The sequence below is a fragment of the Acinonyx jubatus genome, chromosome C1, assembly GCF_027475565.1.
Source record: "Acinonyx jubatus isolate Ajub_Pintada_27869175 chromosome C1, VMU_Ajub_asm_v1.0, whole genome shotgun sequence".
In the NCBI taxonomy this organism is placed as follows: domain Eukaryota; kingdom Metazoa; phylum Chordata; class Mammalia; order Carnivora; family Felidae; genus Acinonyx; species Acinonyx jubatus.
This window is the reverse complement of record NC_069381.1, coordinates 115,076,637-115,101,607: the sequence shown is the minus strand read 5'-3', so window position 1 is coordinate 115,101,607 and position 24,971 is coordinate 115,076,637. Positions and strand designations below refer to the sequence as shown.

The 24,971-nt window shown below is 50.0% G+C and overlaps 1 protein-coding gene across 11 annotated transcripts in view; it reads right to left on the bottom strand.

Moving 5' to 3' along the window:
- Positions 1–24,971, bottom strand: part of CLASP1 (cytoplasmic linker associated protein 1) — a 272,484-nt gene that overhangs the window by 4,157 nt on the left and 243,356 nt on the right. For all 11 annotated transcript variants that reach the window (XM_053214873.1, XM_053214874.1, XM_053214875.1 and 8 more), the window contains 4 exons: positions 23,960–24,150; positions 22,107–22,235; positions 7,277–7,483; positions 5,690–5,806 (listed from right to left, as the gene is read on the bottom strand). In XM_053214873.1, the coding sequence (XP_053070848.1) occupies positions 5,690–5,806; positions 7,277–7,483; positions 22,107–22,235; positions 23,960–24,150 (644 nt within the window). The remainder of the gene's footprint in view (positions 1–5,689; positions 5,807–7,276; positions 7,484–22,106; positions 22,236–23,959; positions 24,151–24,971) is intronic.

Sequence of the window (24,971 nt, the reverse complement as noted above, 5' to 3'; positions counted from 1 at the left end):
AGTCCAGGGGAGGAGAGGCTGGTCTCCAGGGGGACCCAGGAAGAGAGGCCCAGCGTGTGGTGCGTGGGAAAGCGGGCCCTCCAACTACCTTCCAGGGGGGGCTGGAACAGCAATGGCACAGAGCTACTGAGAGAGGCTAAGTCTCCCTGACTGCTCACCCAAAGGTAGATATACAGGCTGAAATAAACACTTGTGCTGTGTGTCTTCCCATAAAGGGAGATCCATCCCTGGGATAGCCACACACACGGTTCCAGAACCAACTCCACCACCAACTAGTTGTGTGACTACAGGCAAAACATTTTCTGAGCCTCAGCTTCCCCTCCTGCAAAATGAAGACCGAAAACACGTCCACGTGCCCTCCGTAGCTCCTCATCAGAAAACACGTCCTCCAAACACCCCTCCTCAGTTGTTCTTGCGGTCCCCTCCTGCAGTCTGCTCCCGCCTCCCTCCCTCTGCAGCTCAGCCCTGTGCTGCCAAGCCCCACCCCCGTTCAGTCCCAAGGGACTGTTCCACGCAACGGGCCCTCCTGGGCTGCTGGGCAGGCTTCCTTGCGGGTCAGTCCTGTCCTCGGACACATTTCATGCCACTCCAGGGCAGGACGAAGTTTTGCTTTTCCCACACGTCTTAGTGGTACAGTGAGGACAGCAAGTATTCCTAACACATACTTGTTGAATCAAAGATTTTTTTAAAGAAGAAGAAACGTTCTACCAGACAAGGTAGTTATATTTCTGTGAAAGCCTGATTAAAAATGAGGTGCAAACACCGTTATACTTATTCGCGATCAAAACCACTGACGTATCCACCAGTGTGGTCCAGAATGTAAGCACAAGTACAAGGAAATGATGGTAACAGAGTTAATGACATGGCCGTGGTTTCACAGTTTACAAGAAGCTTTTACTGACGATCATATTTGAGCCTCACAAAAATCCTCTGAGGGAGGCAGAACAGGCTCTCTTGTCTTACAAATGAAACGGCTGGGGTTCAGAAGCTTGCTCCATAAGCTGGTATAAATTCAAATTATAGAGTGTTATAACCTTAGGATGTCCAATGTAATCCTCCCAGCAACTACTAAGAAAACAGCTACAGAATATACACGAAAGGAAATGAGGAGGGAGCTAAAACATTTCAGTACAAAAAGCAAACACCGCAGAAAAATGAGGGACAGGAAAAGCTCTACGGTATACTGAAAACACACCCCAGCTTGTGACGGCGGTCTCTCCTTAGCGGCAAGCAGTCTCTTCAAATGGAAACGGTGGACCTCTCTAGTCACAAGACAGAGACTGGCAGGATGGGTCAAGAAAACACGCTCCAGCACTACGCTGTCTACAAGAGACTACTCACTTTAGGTCTACTAAGACACAAAGAGGTTGAAGGTGACAGGCTGAAAAGAGAGACTCCACGCAAACAGTAACCAAGGGTGTAAGGGTGGCTGTACTGATTACACTGAGTAAAACAGAGTTTAAATTTGTTTTTTTTTAGTGTTTATTTTCGAGAGAGACGGAGAGAGAGAGAGAGAAGGAGCGACAGAATGCGAGTGGGAGTGGGGCAGAGAGAGAAGACAGGGAGACACAGAACCTGAAGCAGGCTCCAGGCTCTGAGCTGTCAGCACAGAGCCCGATGTGGGGCTCGAACCCACGCACTGCGAGATCATGACCTGAGCTGAAGTCAGACGCTTAACTGACTGAGCTACCCAGGCGCCCCAAGCAAAACAGACTTTAAATCAAAAAGTTTACAGGACAGCAAGAAAGTCGTTATATATTAATAAAAGGCCAATAACACCAAGAAGATGCAAGCACAGACACGTCTGTGTATAATAACACGCCAGCAAAATAGAAGAAGGAAACGTGGACAGAACTGGAGGGTTCGCTTGGAGACGTCAGTACCCTGTTCTTAATAATAGACCGAAGACCCAGAGAGAAGACGAGGACATCAAAAACTGACACACCACAATAAACCAACTCGATCTAACAGTCACAGCAAAACACTACCCAACAACAGAATACACGTTCTTCCTAAGTGGATGTGGCCCATGCTCCAGAAAAGACTAAAATAAGGCCACATATGAAGTCTCAACAGATTCACAAAAATAGATATTATACAGAGTGTCTTCTCTGACCACGACTGGATGAAGTTAAAAATTGGTATCAGGAAGAAAACGGAAAAATTCACCAATTTGTGGAAACTGAGCAACACGCTGGTCAAGAGCCCATGGGTCGAAGAAGAAATCACATGGAGAATTAGAGAGTATCTGGAGACAGAGGAGAATGCAAACAACATACCTAAACTTACGGGATGCAGCAAACGTAGCGCAAAGAAGGAAACGTGTAGCTTAGAATAAAAAAGGAAGAGCCCGTATCAACCACCGCACTTTACGCCTTGCACTAGAAAGAGAACAAATTAAACCCAGAAGGAAAGAAATAATAAAGATTAGGACAGTGATAAATGAAATAGAAAAGCAATAGAGAAAACCAAGGAAACCAAAAGTTGGTGCTTTGAAACGATAAATAAAACCAACAAATCTTTAACTCAGTTACCTAAGGAAAAAAGAAGACTCAAATTACTAAAAGCATTGATGAATGTTTGGACGTTACTACTGATTCTACTACAGAAATAAAAAAGATTATAAGAGAACACCACGAGGGGTACCTGGGTGGCTCAGTCAGTTAAGCGTCCAGCTCTTGATTTCGGCTCAGGTCACGGTCTCACGGTTCATGAGATCAAGCCCCACATTGGGCTCTATGCTGATAGGAAGGAGCCTGGAGCCTGCTTTGGATTCTGTGTTCTGTCTCTCTTCTCTCTCTGCCCCTCCCCTGCTCGCATTGTCTCTCTCTCTCTCTCTCTGTGTCTCTCAAAAATAAACATTAAAAAAAAATCAAAGTAAATAACTAAACTTAAAAAAAAACCCACTATGAACAAATGTACACCAACAGATTAGGTAACCCAGATGAAATGGACAAATTCCTAGAGACTTCATGAAAGTTAAAAAAAATTATGCAGCAAAAGACAGGGGGTTAATATCCAAGATATATGGAGAACTTCTAAAACTCAACAACTAAAAAAATAAAAACCTAATTCAAAAATAGAGGACTTGAACAGACATTTCTCCAAAGAAGATACACAACTGGCCAACGTGAAGAGATGCCCCACATAACAAAACTACACCGAGGAACCACCTTGTATCAGCCATGAGGACCGCTACCGTCCAAGAGAGAGAAAACAGTAAGTGTCGGTGAGCAGGTGGAGAGACTGGAACCCTCGGGTGCTGTCAGCGGGAACGTAAAAGGGTACAGCCACCGCGGAAAACTTATGGAATTCAGCAATTCCAGTCCTGCTGTAGACACAAAAGAACCGAAAGCGGGGTCTCAAAGATGCACTTGTACACACACCTTCACAGGCAGCATTGTTCACAACAGCCAACGATGGAAAGAAGCGCCCGTCACCAAAACACGGACAAGCAAACTGCAGTACGTACGCACCACGGAGTAGCACTCAGCCTTAAAAAGGAAAGAAATTCGGACAAACCTACGACATGGACGAACCTCAAGGACATCATTCTAAGTGAAATAAGCCAGTCGCAAAAAAGACAAACGGTGTCACTTTTACAAGGCCCCCGGGGAGTCAAATCCAGAGACTTGAAGTAGAATGGTGGTGGCCAGGGGCTGGGAGGAGGGAGTTCTGAGGAATTACTACTTAAGGGGGGGGTGGGGTTTCGGTTTTCTACGAGGAGCAAAGTTCTGGAGGCGGATGGTGGGGATGGTCCCACAACAATGTGAATGTATTAACACCAGTGAAAGGTACACTCAGAAATGGTTAAGACAGCAAATTTTATGTGATGGGTATTTTGCCACCATTTTTTAAAAACTGAGAGAAAGAAAAGAAAGCCTGTTCAGGGTCACACGACTAGGAAGTGGAGGGCAGAGACCAGAAGGCAGGTTGTTTGACCCCAAAACTGGTGTTGCTGCCATGGCAACGGGACACTCTCAAATGCCCCCCATGCATTCCTTCCACGACCCTGCATCAGGCCTGTCTCCGCAGAGCCTGGTATCACTTGTTAAGCAACAGAAGAGTGTTCTGATCGGCCGGGTCACACAGAGCAACGGGAAGCCACAGCCGGAGTCCGTCTATTTCCGGTCTAGGAAACCGAGGCCGTCTTGGCACCACGTCCATCAGCGATTGATGTCTGCTGGTAGAGAGGTGTGTGCGAGTCTCCGAAGGTCCTGCTAACACACCAGAGCTATCGCGTCCAAGGACTGGGGCAGCGGGACGAAGCGGGCTACCGAGGAAGAAGGGTTGAGGCCCAGCCTCCCTACGCCCTCTGAGCGGACCGATCAGGACGTGGGCTCCAGAGCCAAGTCCACCGCTGAGAGGAACGGCAGCAGGTCAGCTGCACAACAGGGATGAGGAAACACCTGCGTCTTCTCAGTCCCTGACTAGAAGGGGCAAATGAGGTGATGGCACAGGGCAACTGCCAGACAAAACCGGGTCTGTTATCTGGGGATGAGCCTTAAAAATTGAACCTCCTTGGTGAATATAGTTTTCTAGTTTTCACTGCTGCCAGGAACCACCGACAGAGAGCCAGACAGAGGCCGGAGAGAGAGAGGCGGCTTCCGGGCCTAGCACACTGCTGGTGACTCTCGGCTTGGAGTTTCCAGATTGTGGCTGGGGAAGGGGTCAGTGATGAGAAAAGGAAAGGAGAAGGGGAAAATGCAGTCAGGCGAAGTAGCCCCCAAACCACCCTTCAACCCAGCCGCTGACTTCTCAGGGGTTCTCGGCCAGCGGTGATTTGCCCCCCAGGGGTCATCTGGCTGCGCGCAGCCTTGACGGTGACTCTCATGACTGAGAGGTGGGCGCTACCGGAATCTAGAGGGCCGTCAGGGGTTCTGCTTATCCCCCTACAACGCCCAGGACAGCCCCCGCCAGCACAGGGGGGAATGCCCTTCTGGCTTTGCCAGGACTCTGGGGAGGCAAGCCTCTGGCTAAGATGCCCCGCTGGCCGTGCCAAAGGAACGGCTCTATGTGGAAAGAAACGCGGCCTCACTTGCTGATTCTTCCTTTCATAAGGAGCATGTCAGGCACCTCTAGCTTCACGCTTTTTTACCCAGACCACCACCAGGGCGTTTTGAACTCCATGTTGCCGCACTACTCCCCCCAGGCAGCCCCTGGGGTCGCCTTGTCACACGGCCGGCCAGAGGCCTGCAAGGCCCCAGCGGTCAAGCGGCCGCTCCCGCCCTTGCCTCTCCTGCCAGAGCTCCACCTGCTGTCCCCCAGCAGGCTCATCAGACTGAAGGTTATTTTTAAACCGGTAAGCACTCTGGCCTCTCTCAGCTGCAATGAGCCAACAGGCCTCTTGTCCCATTTTCTGCCCCCCATTCTAAAACACCCTGAAAGGAACAAGACAGGCAGCGTGGCCTGGCTTCTGGCATGAGAGCTCTGTGTGCCCCTGCGCAGCTGAATGTGGATGAGTGTCCTCATCCCACAGGGACATCGTCACGAATGAAGGCACCGACACACGCAGAGTGCGCACAACAGCGCCTGCACGTCGGCAAGGCCCAGGGGGAGAGCCCGTGGTCGTCACCGTCGATGCCCACGAGGGACCCAGCCCGTGTGGAGGCCAGAGCTGCAGACAAGCAGATTTTCGGCGGCTGGCAGAGCCCAGGCGTGCCGTCGGCCCGTGTAACACTATACGTACCTTGCTCCCCGTGAGCTGTGCGAGGTGAGGTTTCAGCTCTTCTCCGATCACGGAATAAATCGCCACTAAGCAAAACACGCTGGCCTTACGCACACTGCTTTCGGTGTTGTCATAACCCTACAGAGGCAGAAGGGACACGAAAAGGAAATGAGATCAAAGATCTGCTTCACGGTCAATGTCTCGTCAAGGTTTCCGCAAATACCCTCACAGTTCAACCCTGGACTTGGCGCTAACAACCACCACACACCCGAGACCGGCCACTGGACCCAGGGAGCTTCCGCTCCAGGGAGGTCAAAACTCAACAGTGTCGAGAGTGAACTGGTTCCTGCAGGTGGAGAAGGGAGGCTGGCAAGTAGCAGAGGCCCTCCCCTGCACTATGTGCTGCTCAACGTGAGCTGCCACAGTAGCGCCACGCAAGACACGTGGGAGAGAGAGTGAGAGAGAGTGAGTGAGAGAGAGAGAGAGAGAGAGAGAGAGGGAGGGAGGGAGGGAGGGAGATGGGAAAGGAAATTAAGGGGGAAAACAGCTCGGTTCTTTCATATTCTCCCAATGGCAAAGCAAACCTTGTGTGAAATGAGAACTTTCAAGAAAAATGAGGACTGCCTCCCTCGCTCTTGTGGGCAGAACCTCTGTACCACCCAAAGCGGGTGGGGGACATCCGGGCCCGGAGCCTGACACCTGTGCACTCTACGTCCGGGCCTCCGTCTACCTGTCGGCCTGGCCCCTGCCCCACTCAAATGAGACAGCCTGCTGCTCTCCAAACAGCCCTGAGGATGCTTCAGGCTTGCTCTTTCCTCTGCCTGGAATAATCCAGTCTCAACAGGCTGTACTTAAATTCCCAAGCCGAGCGCTCGGCGAGCAGCAGCATTTCTTAAACGTGAAGCTGATTTCTCTCCACCTTCCCCACTGAAGTCGCTCTCTCGCTCCAGGGCCCGACTCTAAACCAGCTCTTCTGTGAAATCACCTCTTGGCCTCTGATCCAGGAAACCCCCACTCGCACCTACAGTAACTCTGCAGGTGGTGCCCCCATCTCCGGCTGCCTGCACAGCTGTACTGTGCCCCACGCAGATTGAAACACCCCTGTGGTTATGCCGTGGAGCAGCAAAACATCTTCCTGAGTCTAACTCAGTGCCTTGCACTTAGAAGGCTCTCCACGAATATGTGCTGGATAGCAGAGCAAGGACCATTATCTGATTTTGCACTCCCACGGCCCACCCTGCCCAGGGCTGGGGCCCACAGATGTGCAATAAGGGTTTGTTGAAGGCATGAACAACGACGACCAGGGAAGGACCAAAATATATTTACAGTAAACAGAAAGTTCACTTTGGGAGCCACAGCTCTAGGCTGCCAGGAAGCTCTTCCGGCCACATTCAGGGGAGGGTGCGTTAGAAAACAAGAGAGAGAGGGCCCGAGGTGTCCGAGCCACACAGCTGCGCGGGTTCTGAAACAGGTTGGCGCCTGCCCTTTCCCACCCGCCCCTCAAGTGAGTGAGGGGGGCAAAGCCCCAGGCACCCAGGTTGGGCAGCACCGGCTCCCGGCCTCACAGCCCCGCACGACAGGCACCGGCCAGCTGCCCAGGGGGCCCACCTGCAGCAAGCCCGGGATGATGTCGGCGAGGAGCTGCAGCAAGGACTCCTTGGCGATCCTCTCGACGACTTTGGTCTGCATCTTGATGGCGGCGAGGTTGATGGGGTAGTCGGCCGTCTGGATGATGGGGCAGAGGACTTTGATACACTGCTCCGGGTGGATGGAGCTGGCCAGCGTGGACGCCGCCTCCTCGGCTGCTCTCACCACCTGAAACACCAGTTCCCCCAAACAAGTGAGCTCCCGGAGACCAAGCGATCTGCTGCCTAACTTCGGGAGCCAGAGGACGCTCGTCACCTAACGCCTCGGGCTAATTCTGTACAAGACAGTTAAGAGCAAGGTGGTCTTGAGGGTGATTCTCCAGTGGATGGGGGGCACAGGAAGGTAGGAGTGCGGCTTCCACCAGAAACGCCGGAGAAGTGGTTCTCCAAGTGTTACCTCCCCTGCAGCAGCAGCGACATTCCTGAGAACGTGCTAGAAATGCAACTTCCCCGGCCCCACTGTGGGCCCGCCGAATCAGAGACTGGGGCCTGGAGCCCAGCAAGCTGTCTTAATAAGCGCTTCAGAGGGTCTCCCGTACGGGAAAATCTGAGAGTCTCTGTCCTAGAAGGTCCTAGAAGATTAGGACCTAAAAAAGAAGTAAACATAAATGCTTTCCAGCAGCTTGGGGGACAGCTGCAATTAAAGTAACTGGAGAGAAGCCAGGAAGAAAAATCAGTGGCTTCAAGACTTATGATGCCATGAAGGCACCTAATCGTAAAGCAGTTGGAGAGGCTTTTCCAAGGAAAGCCTCCGTGCCCGTATCACCACACCCTGTACTCTGAAGGAAGTGCACAAAATGGCCACCTCACAGCCAAAGGAGTGGCCTCTGACCTGTGAAGAGATCCCAGCGCACTAGGATACACTGAGTCCTTGTGCTAGAGGTCACCAGGAGCGCCACAAAAAGAGCCTCTGTAATAAAGATAGAAGCTAAATGCAAAACCCGGCAAGGAACAAAGAGTGCGGGCTGCGGCCTTTGAGGGCTGGAAGCAAACGCCAGCCATGCCATTCGCAAGTGCTAACCCCCATCTCCTCTTCTGTAAAATGGGGATACCTCACAGAAATCATTTGTTAAGTGGTGTCAAAATGTACTACATGTTCAGTAAATGATAGTTACTCCTATTCATGACACAGGGGTATGTATATAAATGATAAGCAAAAAACACCAGGCTGTAAACATGTACGTATTTTTTTTTTAGTTAGAATTAAAAATTTTTTTTTTATATATTTTTGAGAGACAGAAAGAGAGGCAGAATAGGAGTGGGGGAGGGACAGAGGGAGACACAGAACCCCAAGCAGGCTCCAGGCTCCGAGCTGTCAGCACAGAGTCCGACGCGGGGCTCGAACTCACAAAACCTGAGATCATGACCTGAGCTGAAGTCGGAGGTTTAACCGACTGACTCAGGCGTCCCTGTGTATGCGTTTTCTCATAAAATATAATGAAAATCTAATCTTTTTTTTCCGACTGCCAGCCCTGGACTGTTCATTCCACCCAGATTCTTCTCTGTTTTGTGTTCTGCTACTGAAACAAGGCAGCTGTCTTTAACTCAGCAACAAGACCAAGGTTACCAGCTTAAGCCTCAATCTCCCCAGTGCTCTTGTGATTGAAGCAGACTGACCAACAAAAACAGCAGACAGACTACCTGGAAAGCATCTTCTAGATGTGGGCAAGGGTGGGCTAAAACATCCATGCATACAAGCCAGGGAGGACAGGACACACAGAGGGGCACCGTGAGCCATATGGTGGACACATGGACTGCAGGAGGTCACTGTAGGGCCCTGACCACTGTGCCCTCACTCTAGGAGGGACAGGGCCAGATCTTGGGGCTCCGCAGTCATGGCTTTGGGACAAGACGCAGCTCAGTTTAGCTAGGGCTACGCCACCCTGTGAACAGGACTGACTTCCCGGAGTGTGCCTCATCGGTCCGTGTGTCTGCTCTGCTCTCTGAACAGTAAAGTGGACTCCTTCCAACACAAGGGGCTGAATTCATCTCACTTAAAAATCATTATATTTGGGGCGCCTGGGTGGCTCAGTCTGTTAAGCAGCCGACACTTGACTTCAGCTCAGGTCATGATCTCATAGTTCGTGAGGTCAAGCCCCACACTGGGCTCTGTTCTGACAGTGCAGAGCCTGCTTGGGATTCTGTCTCCCCCTCTCTCTTCCCCTCCCCTGCTCACTCTGTCTCTCTCAAAATAAATACAAATAGATGTAAAACAAAAGCCCGGTATTTTTAAGGCTGGTCATGCTGCACTGACAGTTGGAGGTTCTCCCTGGGCTGCTCATGTCCCAACACTGGGATTTAACGCGGTGGAAAACCTGGAAGGAAACGCACAAAATGTTCCCTCATTATCTCAGGGGGTTAGATTATGGGTAATTTTATTCTCCTCTTCGTATTTTTTATATTGAAAAGTTGCCATGGAAAACTGCCATAGTAATGTTCCTGGTAAGGAAAACGTATTCATAAAAATTTAAGTGTGCTTTTGAGATCAGGGAAAGTTCACAGTTCAGCCCTTGGTTCACGGAGAGCAGGGAGGACAGGGTGCTGCACCCCAGAAGCAGGCGGCCCTTTGTCACCCGGGACAGAATTTGAGCCCCGGCATGGAGTTGCACTCCCTGGGTGTTGGCTGAGAACGTTACTATGATTATAATAATCGCTATTTCTGCTTCCTGCCTACTGATTCCATAAGCTCTCTTCTGCTATTTAGGAAACTCGCTGTCTCTCACACAAACGTGGCTGACCACGTCCCCTCCTTGAACAGCGGGATGACCTCTCCTTCTCAACTTGTAGAGCTTTTCTCTATTGCTGGCACCTCATGTCGGTTGCTTTACATTCTTGCCAACATTTCCACATGTGTCTCCTTCCCAAACAGGCTGCAAGGCCTAGCAGACGGGCTGGGGCACTTGTTTTGTACCCCAAAGTACACAGCAAGGCTGGGCATTTACCAGGTGTTCAACGTTTACAGATGGATTGAACTTCATTCTGTCTGCCTGAGGGTATGTTCCTACTTAAAGCCCTGCCTTCCTGAACTCTCAAAGTTCTCTATTTCTTGTTAGAGGCCTCTTGAACTTTCCCTGGAAGGACCTGCTATCTCCTTAAGGCACTGACCGAAGTCTAGGGGTCTCATTAAGTAAGCTCACACCCCCGTCACCTGACCAGCGCGCTTGTGGACACAATGCATACACCTGTGGGGGCATACATCGGGATTATGGATTAATCCTTCCAAGAGTCAAAATGGGGACCAGGATCAGCATGGTTCAAGAGTAAATACTGTGTACACGAGAGAAGACAGGGGTCAAGAACATCCAAGATTTGCCTGCACTTATTATACACGTGCAAAGTCAGGCTTGGGTGCAAAGCACTGCAGAGAGCTCATTTTACTTTCAAAGAATCCTATTCTCGGTAAGCCCGTAAGAGCAATTTTTCTTTCATACCACGACTGGCCCTGCCTTGTTGTGTACAACATGCACACACTCATTCACTTCTGTGTGTCAGGGACTGAGTTCAGGGCAGGCCACAGGAGTGAGGATGATGGGTGGGCCCGGACCCTGTCCTCACGGTGCTGGGCAGGATGGGCTGGTCTGTGCAGAGGGTGCAAAGCCCCAGGAAGTGGGGAACCAAGCCCAGAAGCAGGTGGGGGCGGACGGCGGGGAGCTGAGGAGTGTCTGCAGTTGGCCAGGGTTAGATGAAAAGAAGCTGATGAGGGGCGGGACGCAGAATGAATGTCTGCACAAGGCTTTCCAGGTGTTCTTCGGGGGTTCCTCCAGCTCAAGGGCCCTTGGCCATGCGAAGCCAGCCCTCCCCGCCTCTGCCTCCTCCACAGAAAGTGGGTGGTTGGGGTCAGCCAGGCAGCAAGCATGACCTCAGTCCCACTGATGGCATCGCCCTCCACTTCACATACACACGAGAATGAGGCTACTTAAAGAAAACTCACTGTGATTTTTTTTTTCTGGCCAACTCCATCTGCTGCAAAGTGCAGCTTTTTCCACACAGGTCCCCTAAAAGCAGAGTACTGTTTGGCCCTGGTGTGCATGCACAACCTTTAACCTTTCACCCCAAGAAAGGCAGCTCCAAGTTGCATGGGCTCAGACAAATCGGAGTTCAATCCTCTGGCAAGACACTCAATCAGTCTGAACCTCGATTTTTAAACTAGGGAATTAAGGGGCGCCTGGGTGGCTCAGTCGGTTGGGCGTCCGACTTCGGCCTGGGTCATGATTTCATGACTCATCGGTTCGAGCCCCACGTTGGGCCCTGTGCTGCCAGCTCGGAGCCTGGAACCTGTTTCGGATTCTGTGTCTCCCTCTCTCTCTGCTGTTCCCCCACTCATTCCCTGTCTCTCTCTCCCTCAAAAATAAATAAAAACATTAAAAAAAAATTTTAAGATAGGGATTTAAAAAATACTGACTTTGGTGGATTTTGGAGTAAGAGAGAGAACATACAAATAAAGGATTGCTGATAAGGGGTGACAGGGAGACACAGCGGAGAACCAGGGAGTTCTGAGTCTGCCAGAGAGCAGAGCTCCCTCCAGGGGACCCCTCCGACCCAGTCTAGTGCCCACATCAAGTGGGTCTGGCCTCGCCAAGAATCCCTCTAAACAGCTCTCCTGGAACCAGGCCCACATTTGTCGATACGGCATGGAAGGCCAGCATGGCCTGGCCCCTGCCTGTGTCCAGTTGTGGTTTTGCCCTCCCTCTCCCCCTGTGCCCTCGTCACACTGAGCTGAGGGCAGGCCCTGCACATGCCCCGCCGGCCCTTTCGCGGAGCCCGACTAGCCCCTCCGTTCCTCCTCAGCGTCGCTCACTGGTGCTCTTCACCGGGCCGGGCCAGGTCTCCTTCAGGACCCGCTTGCTGCGGTACGACTCTGGGGAGCCCTGTGTGCACACCTCCACCACTGCACTCAACACCTTGCTCAAATGGTCTCTCCCACTAGACAGAAAATTCCTCGAAGGCAAGCTCCCACCTCAGCTACCTTTCTATACCCCCCATGCCTGGCACAGCGTCCAATATACATGAGCTACTCAAGAAAGGTTTGTCAAGCACATTCTCCCGTGTACATATCTTGTAAAATGTTCGTGACTGGCAAAGTCACCTCTGGGGCATGCCTCACTGAACTGCACGGACGCGTTCCACCTGAGGAGCTGGCCCAGAAACTGAGGGGGAAGCAAGATATCTGCAGGCGAGCCACCTGGCCCTTGGGCAAAATCAGCTATAGGAGGCCCGGAGGGTCCCATTCCCGGTGACAGGGCGGAAAGGCGACAGTTCTGTCCTTTGGAAAAGAGACTTTAGTTCAGGTTGGTTTTTTTTTTCCCTAGCAACCCGCTGTTTGAAGAGGGGTGGCGTACCGCTTAAAAGACTTCCATCGTGCAACGAATTACTCTAAGATGAAGTGCTTTTATTCCTCCTCAGTTCATGCACGTCCCTCCGGTCGCCGCAAGTCCACGGTGCACTCGGGAAAGCCGAGCACCGGGCACGTGGCTGAGTTATGTACAGCTGGGCAGCCAGTGGACAGTGGAAGAGGGGATCATCTCTTCCCTAAGCGGGTCCCGCAGTGAAGGTGTGCTCCGAAGCCAATGCCTTTCTGCTGTGCGAAATACTGTTTGCAAGTACCCTAACATTCAGCTCAGAAATCTGAGTCATACTGAGGAAAGTCTGTGTCTTAGTTTTGTTTGTTTTTTTTTTAATTGTTTTTAAGCTTTATTTTATTTTTGAGAGAGAGAGAGACAGAGCGTGAGCAGGGAAGGAGCAGAGAGAGAGGGAGACACAGAATCCAAAGCAGGCTCCAGACCCCGAGGTGTCAGCACAGAGCCCGACACGGGGCTCGAACTCACGATCCGTGAGATCATGACCTGAGCTGAAGTCGGATGCTCAACCGACTGAGCCACCCGGGCGCCCCAGTGTGTCTTAGTTTTTAAAGAGATAGGGTAAAACCAGAAGGATCAGAAAATACTGGATAACCTTGTGGGTACAAGGAACCAAGGTAGAAGACACTGATGTACATGTTTAAGACCCAGCTGGGAAAAGGGAGGCAGCTCAGTGGGTGGGAAGACAGGCCTGGAAACAGACTGGGATCCAAGTGCCAGCAGTGCCACTTAACAGTCCTGACAGGACAGGAACAAACAACTTCCCCAGGCCCCTCAGATGCGGAGAGCATCAGTGAGACAAGGAAACATACTGGCGGGCTCGTGGTGAGAGTGCCATCGTAAGGTTTCCTTCCTTGCCTCCAACCTGTTTGTACTCTCCTGTCATTCGGGTGAAAGTGAGTTGCCCTGCAGTGAGCTGTGGGTCAAAGGATTTCCAGATCTGCTGAGCCAAAACCGACACCCAAGGAGAACTTCCCCTTCTAACCCCAGGAATTCTTGATGTCACCTGCATGAAGCATTTAATCCAATGTATCTAACACACAAAGGTTTTCCGAAAAACGTCTGAAAACGAAAAGCCAGAAGGTATACTTCCAGGCGGCAAGTTTGAGGCCCTCTTGCTTACGGAGGTTACAGCAAGTTTCCCAAGACAGACACCCGCTTCTGCCAAGGCAAGTAGGTGTTCTGGACTTCCCTCTCTGTGCCAAGCCCCCAGCTTTTGGCGAGCTGCCTGAATCAGGGTGAACTTTAGGTTTTGCCCCTGCGTTCTATGTAACCTAAGAAGCAAAGATTATAAATGTAAGCAAGCAGAGAGCAAAAGTAAACACGGGCACCAGAAAGAAAGGAGAACAATACTGTTTGGTAGACAAGGTGGCCAGAAGCAGCAAGGATTTTAAAAAGGAGGGTGGGGTGGGGCATATTTATGAGACAGCAGCATCAAGCAGGTTATAATCTACCTTGAAGTGACCAAAATTGTCCCAAGTCTGATGATTTTGCTACTCTGGTTAGAAACATGGGGATTTTTCCCTTTCAAAGCCAGTGAAGCTAGCTAGGAAAAGTACAATTTCCTCATCGAACTTTTTAAAAAATGAGATCATTACTCAGAATATTGATGAGTGTTTGCTTAAAGATAAGGTTTCTTTTAGAGCACAGAACTTGTCAAAATTTGGATTGTGTGTTTTAAGTCCAAAGTTTGATTTGGCTCTGTCACAGACACACGAGAAAAATTGGTTGAATAAGAAAAGATTTTTTTTAATGCAAAAAAAAAAAAAAAAAAAAAAAAGGTGGGGGGGGGGGCGGCAAATGTTCCTAAACAATGACTGGAATCAAAGAACTCTTCCCAGTCTGGCACCTAGTTTAGTGCCTCAATCATGTGGAAGCTAAGGAAAAGGTTGGCGCCACCTTCTGGGGAAAAACTGGAAAGACCTTATACAAATGGGATCCGGATCCACACAGAGTTGTGGTATCCACGGGTATCCTGGGGAGATTCCATCCTTTGCAAAAGACTGGCACTCGTTTAAATTCCAGGATTTAAGCTGCATGTGAGCCCTCACTTAACTAGGCTCAGTGCCATACTAGAGGGAGAAAGGGAGGAAAGAAAAAACAGCTCCCGGTTCAACGTCCACGGACCCAAGTTTTGGAACCAGTTCTGTCATCAACTAGTGAGGTGGTCTGGGAGGACATTTCTTCTACTTTCAAGGCCTCAGTTTCTCTCATCAGAAAAATGAGAGGGAGAATGTGAATCAAGAATTTTCACATTCTTGTTATAAAATCTTATCTCTGCCCCTACTTAAGGAGTGCGTTCCCCTAAAAAGATGCACGTGGAATTTCCAGAGGCAGAGTATAGACATGATGTCTAACAAGACAGCCGTCACATCTTTGCCTGCAAAAGCAGATTCAGGGCAACACTATCTCTCTCAACTGCATTACGGCAGCCAGGTGGGAGACAGGCCTGGGAGGTGGCTGTGTCCCATCCTGGAGGACATTGCAGATACTGGGCTGGCTGGCCTGTCAGGAAGGGCAAAAGAGACAACCTAGGGGCCCCTGGGTCGCTCAGTCAGTTAAGCATTTGACCCCTGATTTCAGCTCAGGTCATGATCTCATGGTTTGTGAGTTCGAGCCCTATATCAGGCTCTGAGCTGACAGTGTGGGGCCTGCTTGGGAGCCTCTCTCCCCCCTCTCTCTGGGCCTACCCTACCCCACTCGTTTGCTCTCAAAATAAGTAAACTTAGGGGCGCCTGGGTGGCTCAGTCGGTTAAGCGTCCGACTTCGGCTCAGGTCATGATCTCACGGTCCGTGAGTTCGAGCCCCACGTCGGGCTCTCTGCTGACAGCTCAGAGCCTGGAGCCTGTTTCCGATTCTGTGTCTCCCTCTCTCTCTCTGACCCTCCCCTGTTCATGCTCTGTCTCTCTCTGTCTCAAAAATAAATAAACATTTAAAAAAAAACCCACAAAAAACTAGAAGCTGTACTGTTGGAGATAACATCAAACCCTGCAGTCAGTAAAGAAGGCGCTAGAGGCTTTTAAAAAGAAAAAAAAAAAGAACTTAAAAAAAAAAAAAAGAAAAAAAGAGACAACCTGAACCTCCTCAGATGGGAAGCTGAGCGGCACACAGAAGCCTCCTCTTCTGCATGTCTCAAAACTCAGGGTGCCCTCCAGCTTGGAGGTGACAATGTAACAGCTACTCCAGTGTGGACATGGATAGATTCAGCCAGCACAGCAGCCAAGACAAAAACTGTTTTCCATTGGTGTTTTACAGTTTCCTCAATCGAATTTCAATAGCCCTCTCAGATATATTTTAAAAAGTACACTATATGTGCTTTGTGTAAAATCTATAAAGCTTGTCAACAATTCTATTCAGAATTGGTCTACTTTCTTCGCTGCAAGAGGGCAGAGGAGACAGTATCTTCCGTTTTCCACAGCGTGAGCCCTGCAGGGCATCACGCTCTCTGCTCCCCCGGGCTCACCCAGCGTACGAGCGTTTTAGAGACCCAGAGAGAGAGCTCCTGTGACTTGTCCTCAGTCGTACAGCCAGTGAATGACCAAAGTAGGACGAGGATCCACACGTTCACACTCCAAACTCAAAGGTTGTGACGTTGAACACTGGCCCTCTTGCCTGTCTCTTTGCAGGAGCTGTTTCTTAGTAGGATGCCTTTTCTGAAGCCACAGGAGCTAAAAGGCGGCCCGGTTCACCTGAGAGGAGGAACCCGTCACTTGCCCCAAACAGTGGCACAGCAGCAGCACTGCCGTTCAGAACCGGGCTCTATGCTTGGCACTCTACAGCGAGCCAGTGGGGTGGGGAACGCGGCATCTCCACGTGACATATACAGCATGAAAGCAATCTTGGTTTCGTGCAGTCAGCCCAGGGTCTTCTAAGCCCATGCTCCCTCCTCCAGGCCAGGCCGCCCCGGCTGACTGTTACAATTCTCCCCGTAACTACTCCTCGCAGCCAACCTCAGGTTCTCACTTCCTCAGGCAGCCTTCCTGGACTCTTCCAGCCCACTCCAAAGTCCTAGTGCCTCTCACTCTGAACGCACATGTGCTTTAACCTCAACTAAACTATGAGCTTCTTGAAGACTGGAGCCCTGCCCCTCACTTCCAACCTCCTGCCTCCAAAAACAAAACATTTACCAGAGTTTGTGCTCTTAGTGTCAGACAATGTTGGCTTGGCAACTTTTAACCTTTAGAGGATTATATAGGTTTCTGGTTTTGCCTTTCCGTTAAAAAGAGCAAGAACTTGCAAAGGAAATCGGGTTCCTAGCCACCTCCCAAGATTGGGTGGGCTCAGGGAAAACTGGATACTTAGGACCTGTGAAGGTAGGTTTGTTACTTAATAGCAACTTCTAGTACCTTGACGCTGGATGAGACACAGATAATCACTCAGTCCATTCCCTGGGGTAAGAGATAAGAGAAACCAAGGTCCGGGAGGGGTGAAGTAATTTCTCCAGGTTCACATAACACACTGTCCTCCAGAACCACTGATATGCGGGTGGTCACTGCCCCAGGAGGCTTCTAAGGACCATTCCAGAGCTCAGCGGGGCTGGCTAAGTCGTGGTCAGACAATGATTTTAATTGGTATGTGAAGGAGAATTATCAGATTGCTAAAATCAAACGTCCTCCCCGACACACCACTGCTCTTCTCTGGCCAGGATGCTTGTCAAAATGACTGTAGAAAACACACCACGCCAGCAGGGCGAAGCCCAAGTCAGAAAACAAGCGCCCGAAACCTCCTCTTTTATTGTTTAAAATAATTTGGTGTAGCTCTACTTGTAATTCATTACAGTCTTAGAACGTAAAATTAACTTTCTATGATTTAAAATACAGCCCCCAAAGACAAACAATGGTTGTTTCATAAGAATCCAACTTCCCCAAACTGCCTGAGGCTGGACTGTGATGCCTCAAACACCCAGATGAAGAAACATCTGGTGAGTCAGTATGGGACACAAAATGATGCTGACATTTCCTTCTTTTCATAGACAAATACAACCGAATACTCACTAATGTGGCCAAGTTTAGAAAAAGCTACACCCAATGATCAAAAAGTTTCAATGACAGGGGCACCTGGGTGGCTTAGCTGTTCAGCATCTTGGGTCTTGCAATCAAGCCCCCGCATCAGGCTCCCAGCTGAGCTTAGAGCTTGCTTGGGATTCTCTCTCTCTCCCTCTCTGTCCCTGCCCAGCTTACACACTCCCTCGCTCTCTCTCTCTTTCTCTCTCTCTCCTTCTGCCCCTTCCCAGCTTACGTGCTCACACGCACACTCTTTCTCTCTCTTGTCTTTTTCCACCCTGTCCTGTATTTGAGTCTCACGACAGTCAAGCTTTATAACAGGCTCACCCAGAGGTGATGAGACCCAACAACACAGCTGGACAGCACACACAGTGGACTGAAAATCAGGTTTTCTGCCTCAGGAGTCACACCCCATGCTGATCCTAGAATCTTATTCATACCATGGATTCTCTTATTAAATCCCCTCCTCATCGATGAAGGAGAGATTCTGCGCCAGTCCTAACAAACGGATTGCCAATTCTAAGATGAGAAGAGTTAAATGAATGGAGTTTTCTTTTAAAACAGAAAATGGGCTTCAGATTTCTGAAGGTCACTAACAAGTCCTCAGCCCTTTTTAAGATGCTTGCTATAAGCTAACACTACTGTAAACCGTGGTGACTTCATTAAGGAGACACTGAAACTCTGTAGCAATGTTTATTTACTAAACAGATAAAAAGGAGGCAGACTGAGAACAAACTGAGGGTAGATGGGGGGTGGGAGGGAGGGGAGGGTGGGTGATGGGTATTGAGGAGGGCACCTTTTGGGATGAGCACTGGGTGTTGTATGGAAACCAATTTGACAATTAACTTCATATTAAAAAAATAAAACTATAATAGAACACCAAAAAAAAAAAAAGGAGGAGTCAGATAATGAAGGAGATGTACTTATTCAAATAAGGAATATGAAACCATGTCTTAGCTGACAAACACCAACTTCTTCAATAGAAACTCTAAATTGGTATCCAAATCCTCTATGGTGCTTACTAAATCTGTGTTGGCTTAAGATGAGGGACGCCTGAGCGAGATCTAGTGCCTGGTATGTTTCCAATGTGTAACAAACATGTTTTGCATGCACGGTTCCTTTTAAAAGACCCTGAGAACACAGACCGTGGCTTAAAGGATGAAATATTCATCTCCCCTGAGAGCTTTTATGACAAATTTCAACTTCTAGAAATGGCATTTCAGTAACTTGTCCTTCACTGCTACAGTCCCAGAGCCACTGCCCAGTGTGCACCATAGTGCGGCCACTGCCCCAGCGGGCAAGGAGGGACATCTGGGGCTAAGGTCCCAGAGCAGCCTTGTGTCAGCCTGTCGTGTCCTGCCGAAGCCTGGGTTCTGTCTGTGAATACAAAACCAACGAGTTTCCTAAGAGAAGGAAGTTCCAGGAAAGCTCAATGGAATGAACACGCTTTGGAAGTACCAATTAGCTAGGAGAGTAGACTCTGCTTCTGCATGACTGACACAGTCACTGGGTTCTGAAACATTTTAGATCCTTCCCAATAAATGTCAGAACCATGTCTGAATGTAGCGACAAAAAAAACATAACACTAGAGAACTACCATGTGCAATATTCTATGCCAACAAGATGGCCACAGCACGAACTTGATGTGCGTCTAACTATTCTGCCCTAAAAAACAAACAAACAAACAAACAAACAAACAAACAAACAAAAAAGGGAATGATGGATGGAGACAGTTTGGGTAAAATAAGAGAAAGACTAGAAGAATTTCAAAAGAAAAGACAGACAAAGAAACCATACATAATCCTAAATATACACAAGTGCCCAAGGCTGGGAGCTTCTGGCCAAGTGACAGAGTGAAGTTTCACAGGGAAAATACAAGGGCACTCAAGGTGAGAGTATCAAAGTATGCAAAGCAGGGCAGGCCTGCCAATAAAGGCACTCCTTTACTGGGAACAGGATGTTTTCCCCACCTGCTTGGTCAGGTGATCAGTGACGGCAGTGAGGAGACCCTGGGTCACAGGGATGCCACAGGACAACTAAGGGCTGCTAAGCTTACTTTAAGCAACAGGTATTTTCTGCTTGGGTCCCTCAGGCAATTTAAGAGTTCACGCCAAAGAACTTTCTCTACTGAATTTCTCATTTTGCAGGAGGAAAAACACCCCAAAGAAACAAGATCCCTCAAGAAGACAGCTCGGTAAGAAACAGACTATTTAATTCTGCTCAGCTGTACTTCTTAGGGTCCACTGGCAAAGTTTCACAGTTTAAGATCAGGATGCCAGCTTTAAACACAGACATCCTCCAAGGGGATAGTCAGTAAGCGCCACACACTACGGAGGGCTTAGTGTCACCTCGATGCCACATTCTAAGTAGGTCCTCTCCAGAGGCAACAGCATCAGGTGCTTCCAAGAGAACAGTTTTACTTCGGTTTTTGGTCAGGTATTTAAGAAGAGGCTATTAGGGTTTAAAAAAGAAGAGAAAAAGGTCAGCACAGGCCAGGCCACTTGCCCTAAGAGACACAAAACCTGCTTCACATACTGGTTCTGCCAATACCTGCCATGCGTCACCTGACAAATGACAGCATGTTCTGGATCCTCTTCCCTCACTCAGGAATAATGGCGTTGGCTATGTTAGCTCACAGGTCCTCACATTTTACATGAGTTATTGTAACAGGAAAGCGTTCTGTTCAAACATGAGTGATTTGTACTAGCACACGACGAAGCCAGGTTTCTGAAGCATCAACGGGTTAAAAATGTATCTATCACTTAGGGCGCCTGGGTGGCTCAGTCGGTTGGGCGTCCGACTTCAGCTCGGGTCATGATCTTGTGGTTTATGGGTTTGAGCCCCGCATCGGGCTCTGTGCTGACAGCTCGGAGCCTGGAGCCTGCTTTGGATTCTGTGTCTCCCTTCTCTGTCCCTCCTCCACTTGTGCTCTGTCTCTCAAAAATGAATAAATGTAAAAAAAAAAAACCAAACAAAAATGTATCTATCACTTTATGAACCCGCGTTGTGCCAGGCCCATCAGGTGGAGATGCCTAGACAGAGCGCGAGACCCCTACCCTTGTTGAGCCTGCAATTGTGGTGCGGGTTTCAGGAGATCAAACCTGTCACCGCTGGGCAGCCACATAAGCTGCTAAACAGAGAAACAGCACAATTTGGGGTCCAGATTCTTTTTGTTGACGTATTCTTGCCGTTCCCTTAATCCACGAGTGTGCCCGTGAGAATCACGTGTGAGCCACGAGACTCAACTAAGCAGGTTATTCTCACTTGGGGTCCAATCCATCAAGGTTTTCTAATGTTCTAAGTATACAGTCCAATTTCCCACAGTGCCTTTGATTGGAAAGGCGTTACTGAAACCATCTGTATTTCACTGTTCTCTGTAGGTCTCCAGGCACTCGAAGGACTGGTGAGCCCCAGGGGCTGGACAAGGCAATGAGCAACCGGCTGGACTTACTGCGGGTCCAATCAGGGCCGGTCGTAAGTGTGCGGGGCACAGAAACACATTTTTCCAACTCTCCAGTAGGCGTCTGAGGTGCCAGGACAGTTGTTAGCATTCTACACGTTCAGGAGCGAGGAAAGGCAGGACATGGCTGCCTCCCTTCATCCTGAACTTGCAGAGAGGGGCACACTGAGAGGGGAGGGGAGGGAGGAAGACCGACAGGTATATGTAGCATCTCTGTCGTCACTGGCCATGTCATTCAGTTCTCACAAGAAACTGTGACAACGTCCTCCTCCACCTTACCCACAAGCACACTGAGACGCGGAAGCTGAAAGAACCTGTCCGAGGTCGTGGAGCAAGGAAGCGTGGGTTCCAGCACTTGCACGTCTGTCTCTCGAGCCAACCTCGATCTCCCAACAGCAGCCTGGCAGGTGCCGAATGCCACCAGGAAAACGGCAGCCCCCTCCTTCTGACCACAGCAATTGGGAGCCACCGGCCAGGAAATCCCTGAGGACAGGTCAGGCCTGCTGTACACGTGGCAGTCAGGAACCTACCAAGTGGCACCAGGCCCTGAATGGCACCTGGGCTCAGCCGCCACACCAGCACTGGGACTGTCACCCTGAACCACGGCCTGGGCCGAGCTCCAAGGGAGCGACTCTTTTTTTGTTTCACGTTTTTTTTTTTTTTTTAGCTTACTTATTTATTTTTGAGAGAGAGAGAGCAAAAGAGAGACAGCAGGGGAGGCGCACAGAGAGAATCCAAGCAGGCTCCATGCTGACAGCAGGGAGCCCGACGTGGGGCTCGAACTCACGAACTGTGAGATCACGACCTGAGCAAGAAGCAGACACTTAACTGACTGAGCCCCCCCCCCAAGATGCCCCCCAAAGGGAGCAACTCCTAGTCAGGCTGCACACTGATCCACACCCCTCTCTCCCCACACCCTCACTGCACCCCAGGCCCATCTGCTCGGCACTCCTGGGCCAGAGGCCGGCTTACCTCCTTATGGGAGTCTTTGTGGGCTTCCAGAGTCTTCATAATCGTCAGCTCGGCATAGTTCTTAAATCTTGCGGGCTGGTTTCTCAGAATTTCCCGTAGAACTCTCAATGCTAGTGCTCGGATGGAATGCTGGAGTATAAGAGGAAAGGAAGACATCAGCAAACAACACAGTGCTTCACTGAACATACTAGCCAGAAGCGCTCGGCAAGGCCAGGCACCCAGCCCTGGGCTCCCCTGGTGTCTTGCTGGCACCCAACGCAGGTCACATTGCAAGCGTGGCACAGGCTGAGACAGCCAGTCCCATGAGGCGGGTGCTATGCCTACGCTGACATTCCCAGGACCCAGCACCTAAGACCTGAGGAAGGTTTCTGGAATGAGCCAAAAGAGGACCAAATGAGACCGAATGAGGACGATACATCTAAGTTCATTATCAATCTCCTGGAGGATTTCCACGTTTTCTGAGATGTCGGTATGCAAATTACCCTTTGGTAAAGAACAGGTAACAAGCATCTAACCACTTCATCAACGCGGCCTGTAAGACAGCCACAGACCTGTCTTTACTCCCGACCTTCTGTGTGATGAGATCACGGGGGAGGGTCGTGTGTACACACCTCGAGGTGTCTGAGGCCCAAGCTGTGCGTTTGGAGGAAAACCGTTCCACATGGGCTCCTAATCTCAGTAAAAGGGGTTTACACCAAACTGAGCCAAAAACTACATCCTGATTCTTCGTCACTCGTCTGTGCTATTGGCTCACTAATGGACCATCTACCTGCTCTCTACGTGAGATCACTATCTCCCAACACAGCCTGACCAAGCAGGCTGTAAGGGAAGTGTCTGTAGGTCCTCCATCACTGTACTTCTGTCTGTCCCCACCCTCCGCCAAACCATTAACCCGAAGCATCAGAAAGCAATCAGAGCCACCGCATTCGCCGGCCCCCTGTGCACCCGTCTTCCATCAGAGTCACCATCAACGTGACCCCGAGAGGGACCTTCACCGTGGGCTGTGTTGAGCTTCCTCAAAATCCACCTGGTCCTGCCCTTGAGTTCTTCATCACACCTGCTTCGTTGTTTCCGCGGCCTCCACAAAGCCCAGTGCACAGGTGGATTTTTACTTCTAGAGTTTCACTCAGACAATTCCCAACATCTGCTGCTGTCTCCGCACAAGGGACCGGCACACGGCTGGGAGAAGGCAGGACTCTGACTAGGTTACTCCCCCCTTTAAGAGCCATCTACGTGGTCCCAGGTGTGGATTACGGACCGGGCACGGCACAAATTCCTCGTTGGTCACACTCAAAGGTCACAGGGCAAAGAGGGCTTTTGATTTAAAAAATAATACAGAAGATAACAGAAAACAACCCATTTTCCAGAACTGCTTGCTTAACCAGTTAAAATCACTGTTGCTGCTCACAGATGCCGGCTGCGTCTACACAGAACTTCAGGGAAGGCAGCATCTAGTAGGGTCTCTTAAAAAATGAACTTCTCTATTTCTCAGTTACGCACGGAACCTAAAACTCACACAGAAAAAAACCTCATTGTAAAAAACCATTCCATGCTAAAAAAGGTTTCAGAAATTCTGTGTTAAACAAAGTAACCTGAAGCAGGAACAAGTTTCCCTCAACTCCTACAAACCCAATTACAGAAGAAAACACACACATAAATACGCTAGGAATGGGGCCCGTCTCTGACAGAAACATGACCTCACTAGCTGGTGCTCAGAAAATATTTGGAAAACGTTTTGATGTAAACAGCAGGCACAGTACAGAAATAAAGCTGAGGCCAAAGTCCAGAACGACAGGACTTAACAGCCCGTCACACGGGAAGGGGGGAACGCAAGGACAAGGAAGGCGCCTCACGTCTTTGTCTCCGAGCGTCTCCAGCAGCAGGAGCAGAATGGTCTTGAAGTGCTCCTCCCAGACGCCCAGGCTGTCTTCCCGGGTGATTTTGAGCAGCTCCAGCAGGGCGCCTTTCCGTTCCTCCACCCGCTCGTTGTGGTTGGACAGCTCTTTCAGAAGGTCAGCCACCAAGTCAGAATGGTCAATGGGCACTGGAGAGACACCGAGACAAAGTCACCTCACGAGGACACCGGGCTGTGGACGCGCCCTCCGCCCGCTCTCCGCTCCCAAAGGCAGCCCCCCTCCGTCATTCCTGCCCCGTGCCCTTCACCCTTCTCTGCTGCCCGCTCGTGACACCCTTAGCAGGCCGTCTCACCAAACAGGAAAACAGAGATGTGGGAACAGATGTCAAGTACCAATACCAACATCCTTACCCTCCCCCACCATCGTTTTCCCCCTTCGAGTTCAGACAAACAGGAGAAGGCACCTAAAAGTCTCTCCGTGACTGTCCTCCTCCCCCCCAAATCTATCTCCACTGCAGCAGCTCCAAGTCAGGCCACCCCTGGACAGTCCCCTCCCACCGTCACACCCACTGACACGTGCACATTTTCCTCCAGGCCTTCCTCACTGACCCGTCTGACATTCCTTCCCTCCCCGAACGTCCAGAGCTTAGTAACTAGCACAGCAAACAAATACTAATCAAGGTGTTGAGCCTGTGCGTGGACTGTCTATGTACAGACTGTACAACGTGCCAAAACCACTTAGCAAAAGGGCTTCAGCCGTGAAACACCTATCCTTTCTCTTCCCATGAACTTAAGAGACCTCAACTCTGAACACTTCCTTTCAATAGAAAGGATGAAAAGGCAGAGACAAATCATTAGGAACTACTTAAATTTGTATTTTCATACTTTTTTTTTTTTTTTTTTAGCTTCTAAGGTGTGAGGGAACAAACACACAGGAAGTTTGAAATGTTAAAGAACTCAATCATTTCCCCCCTGCCTTTCCACTTTTCTCTTTAGGCCTTTTAGTCAGT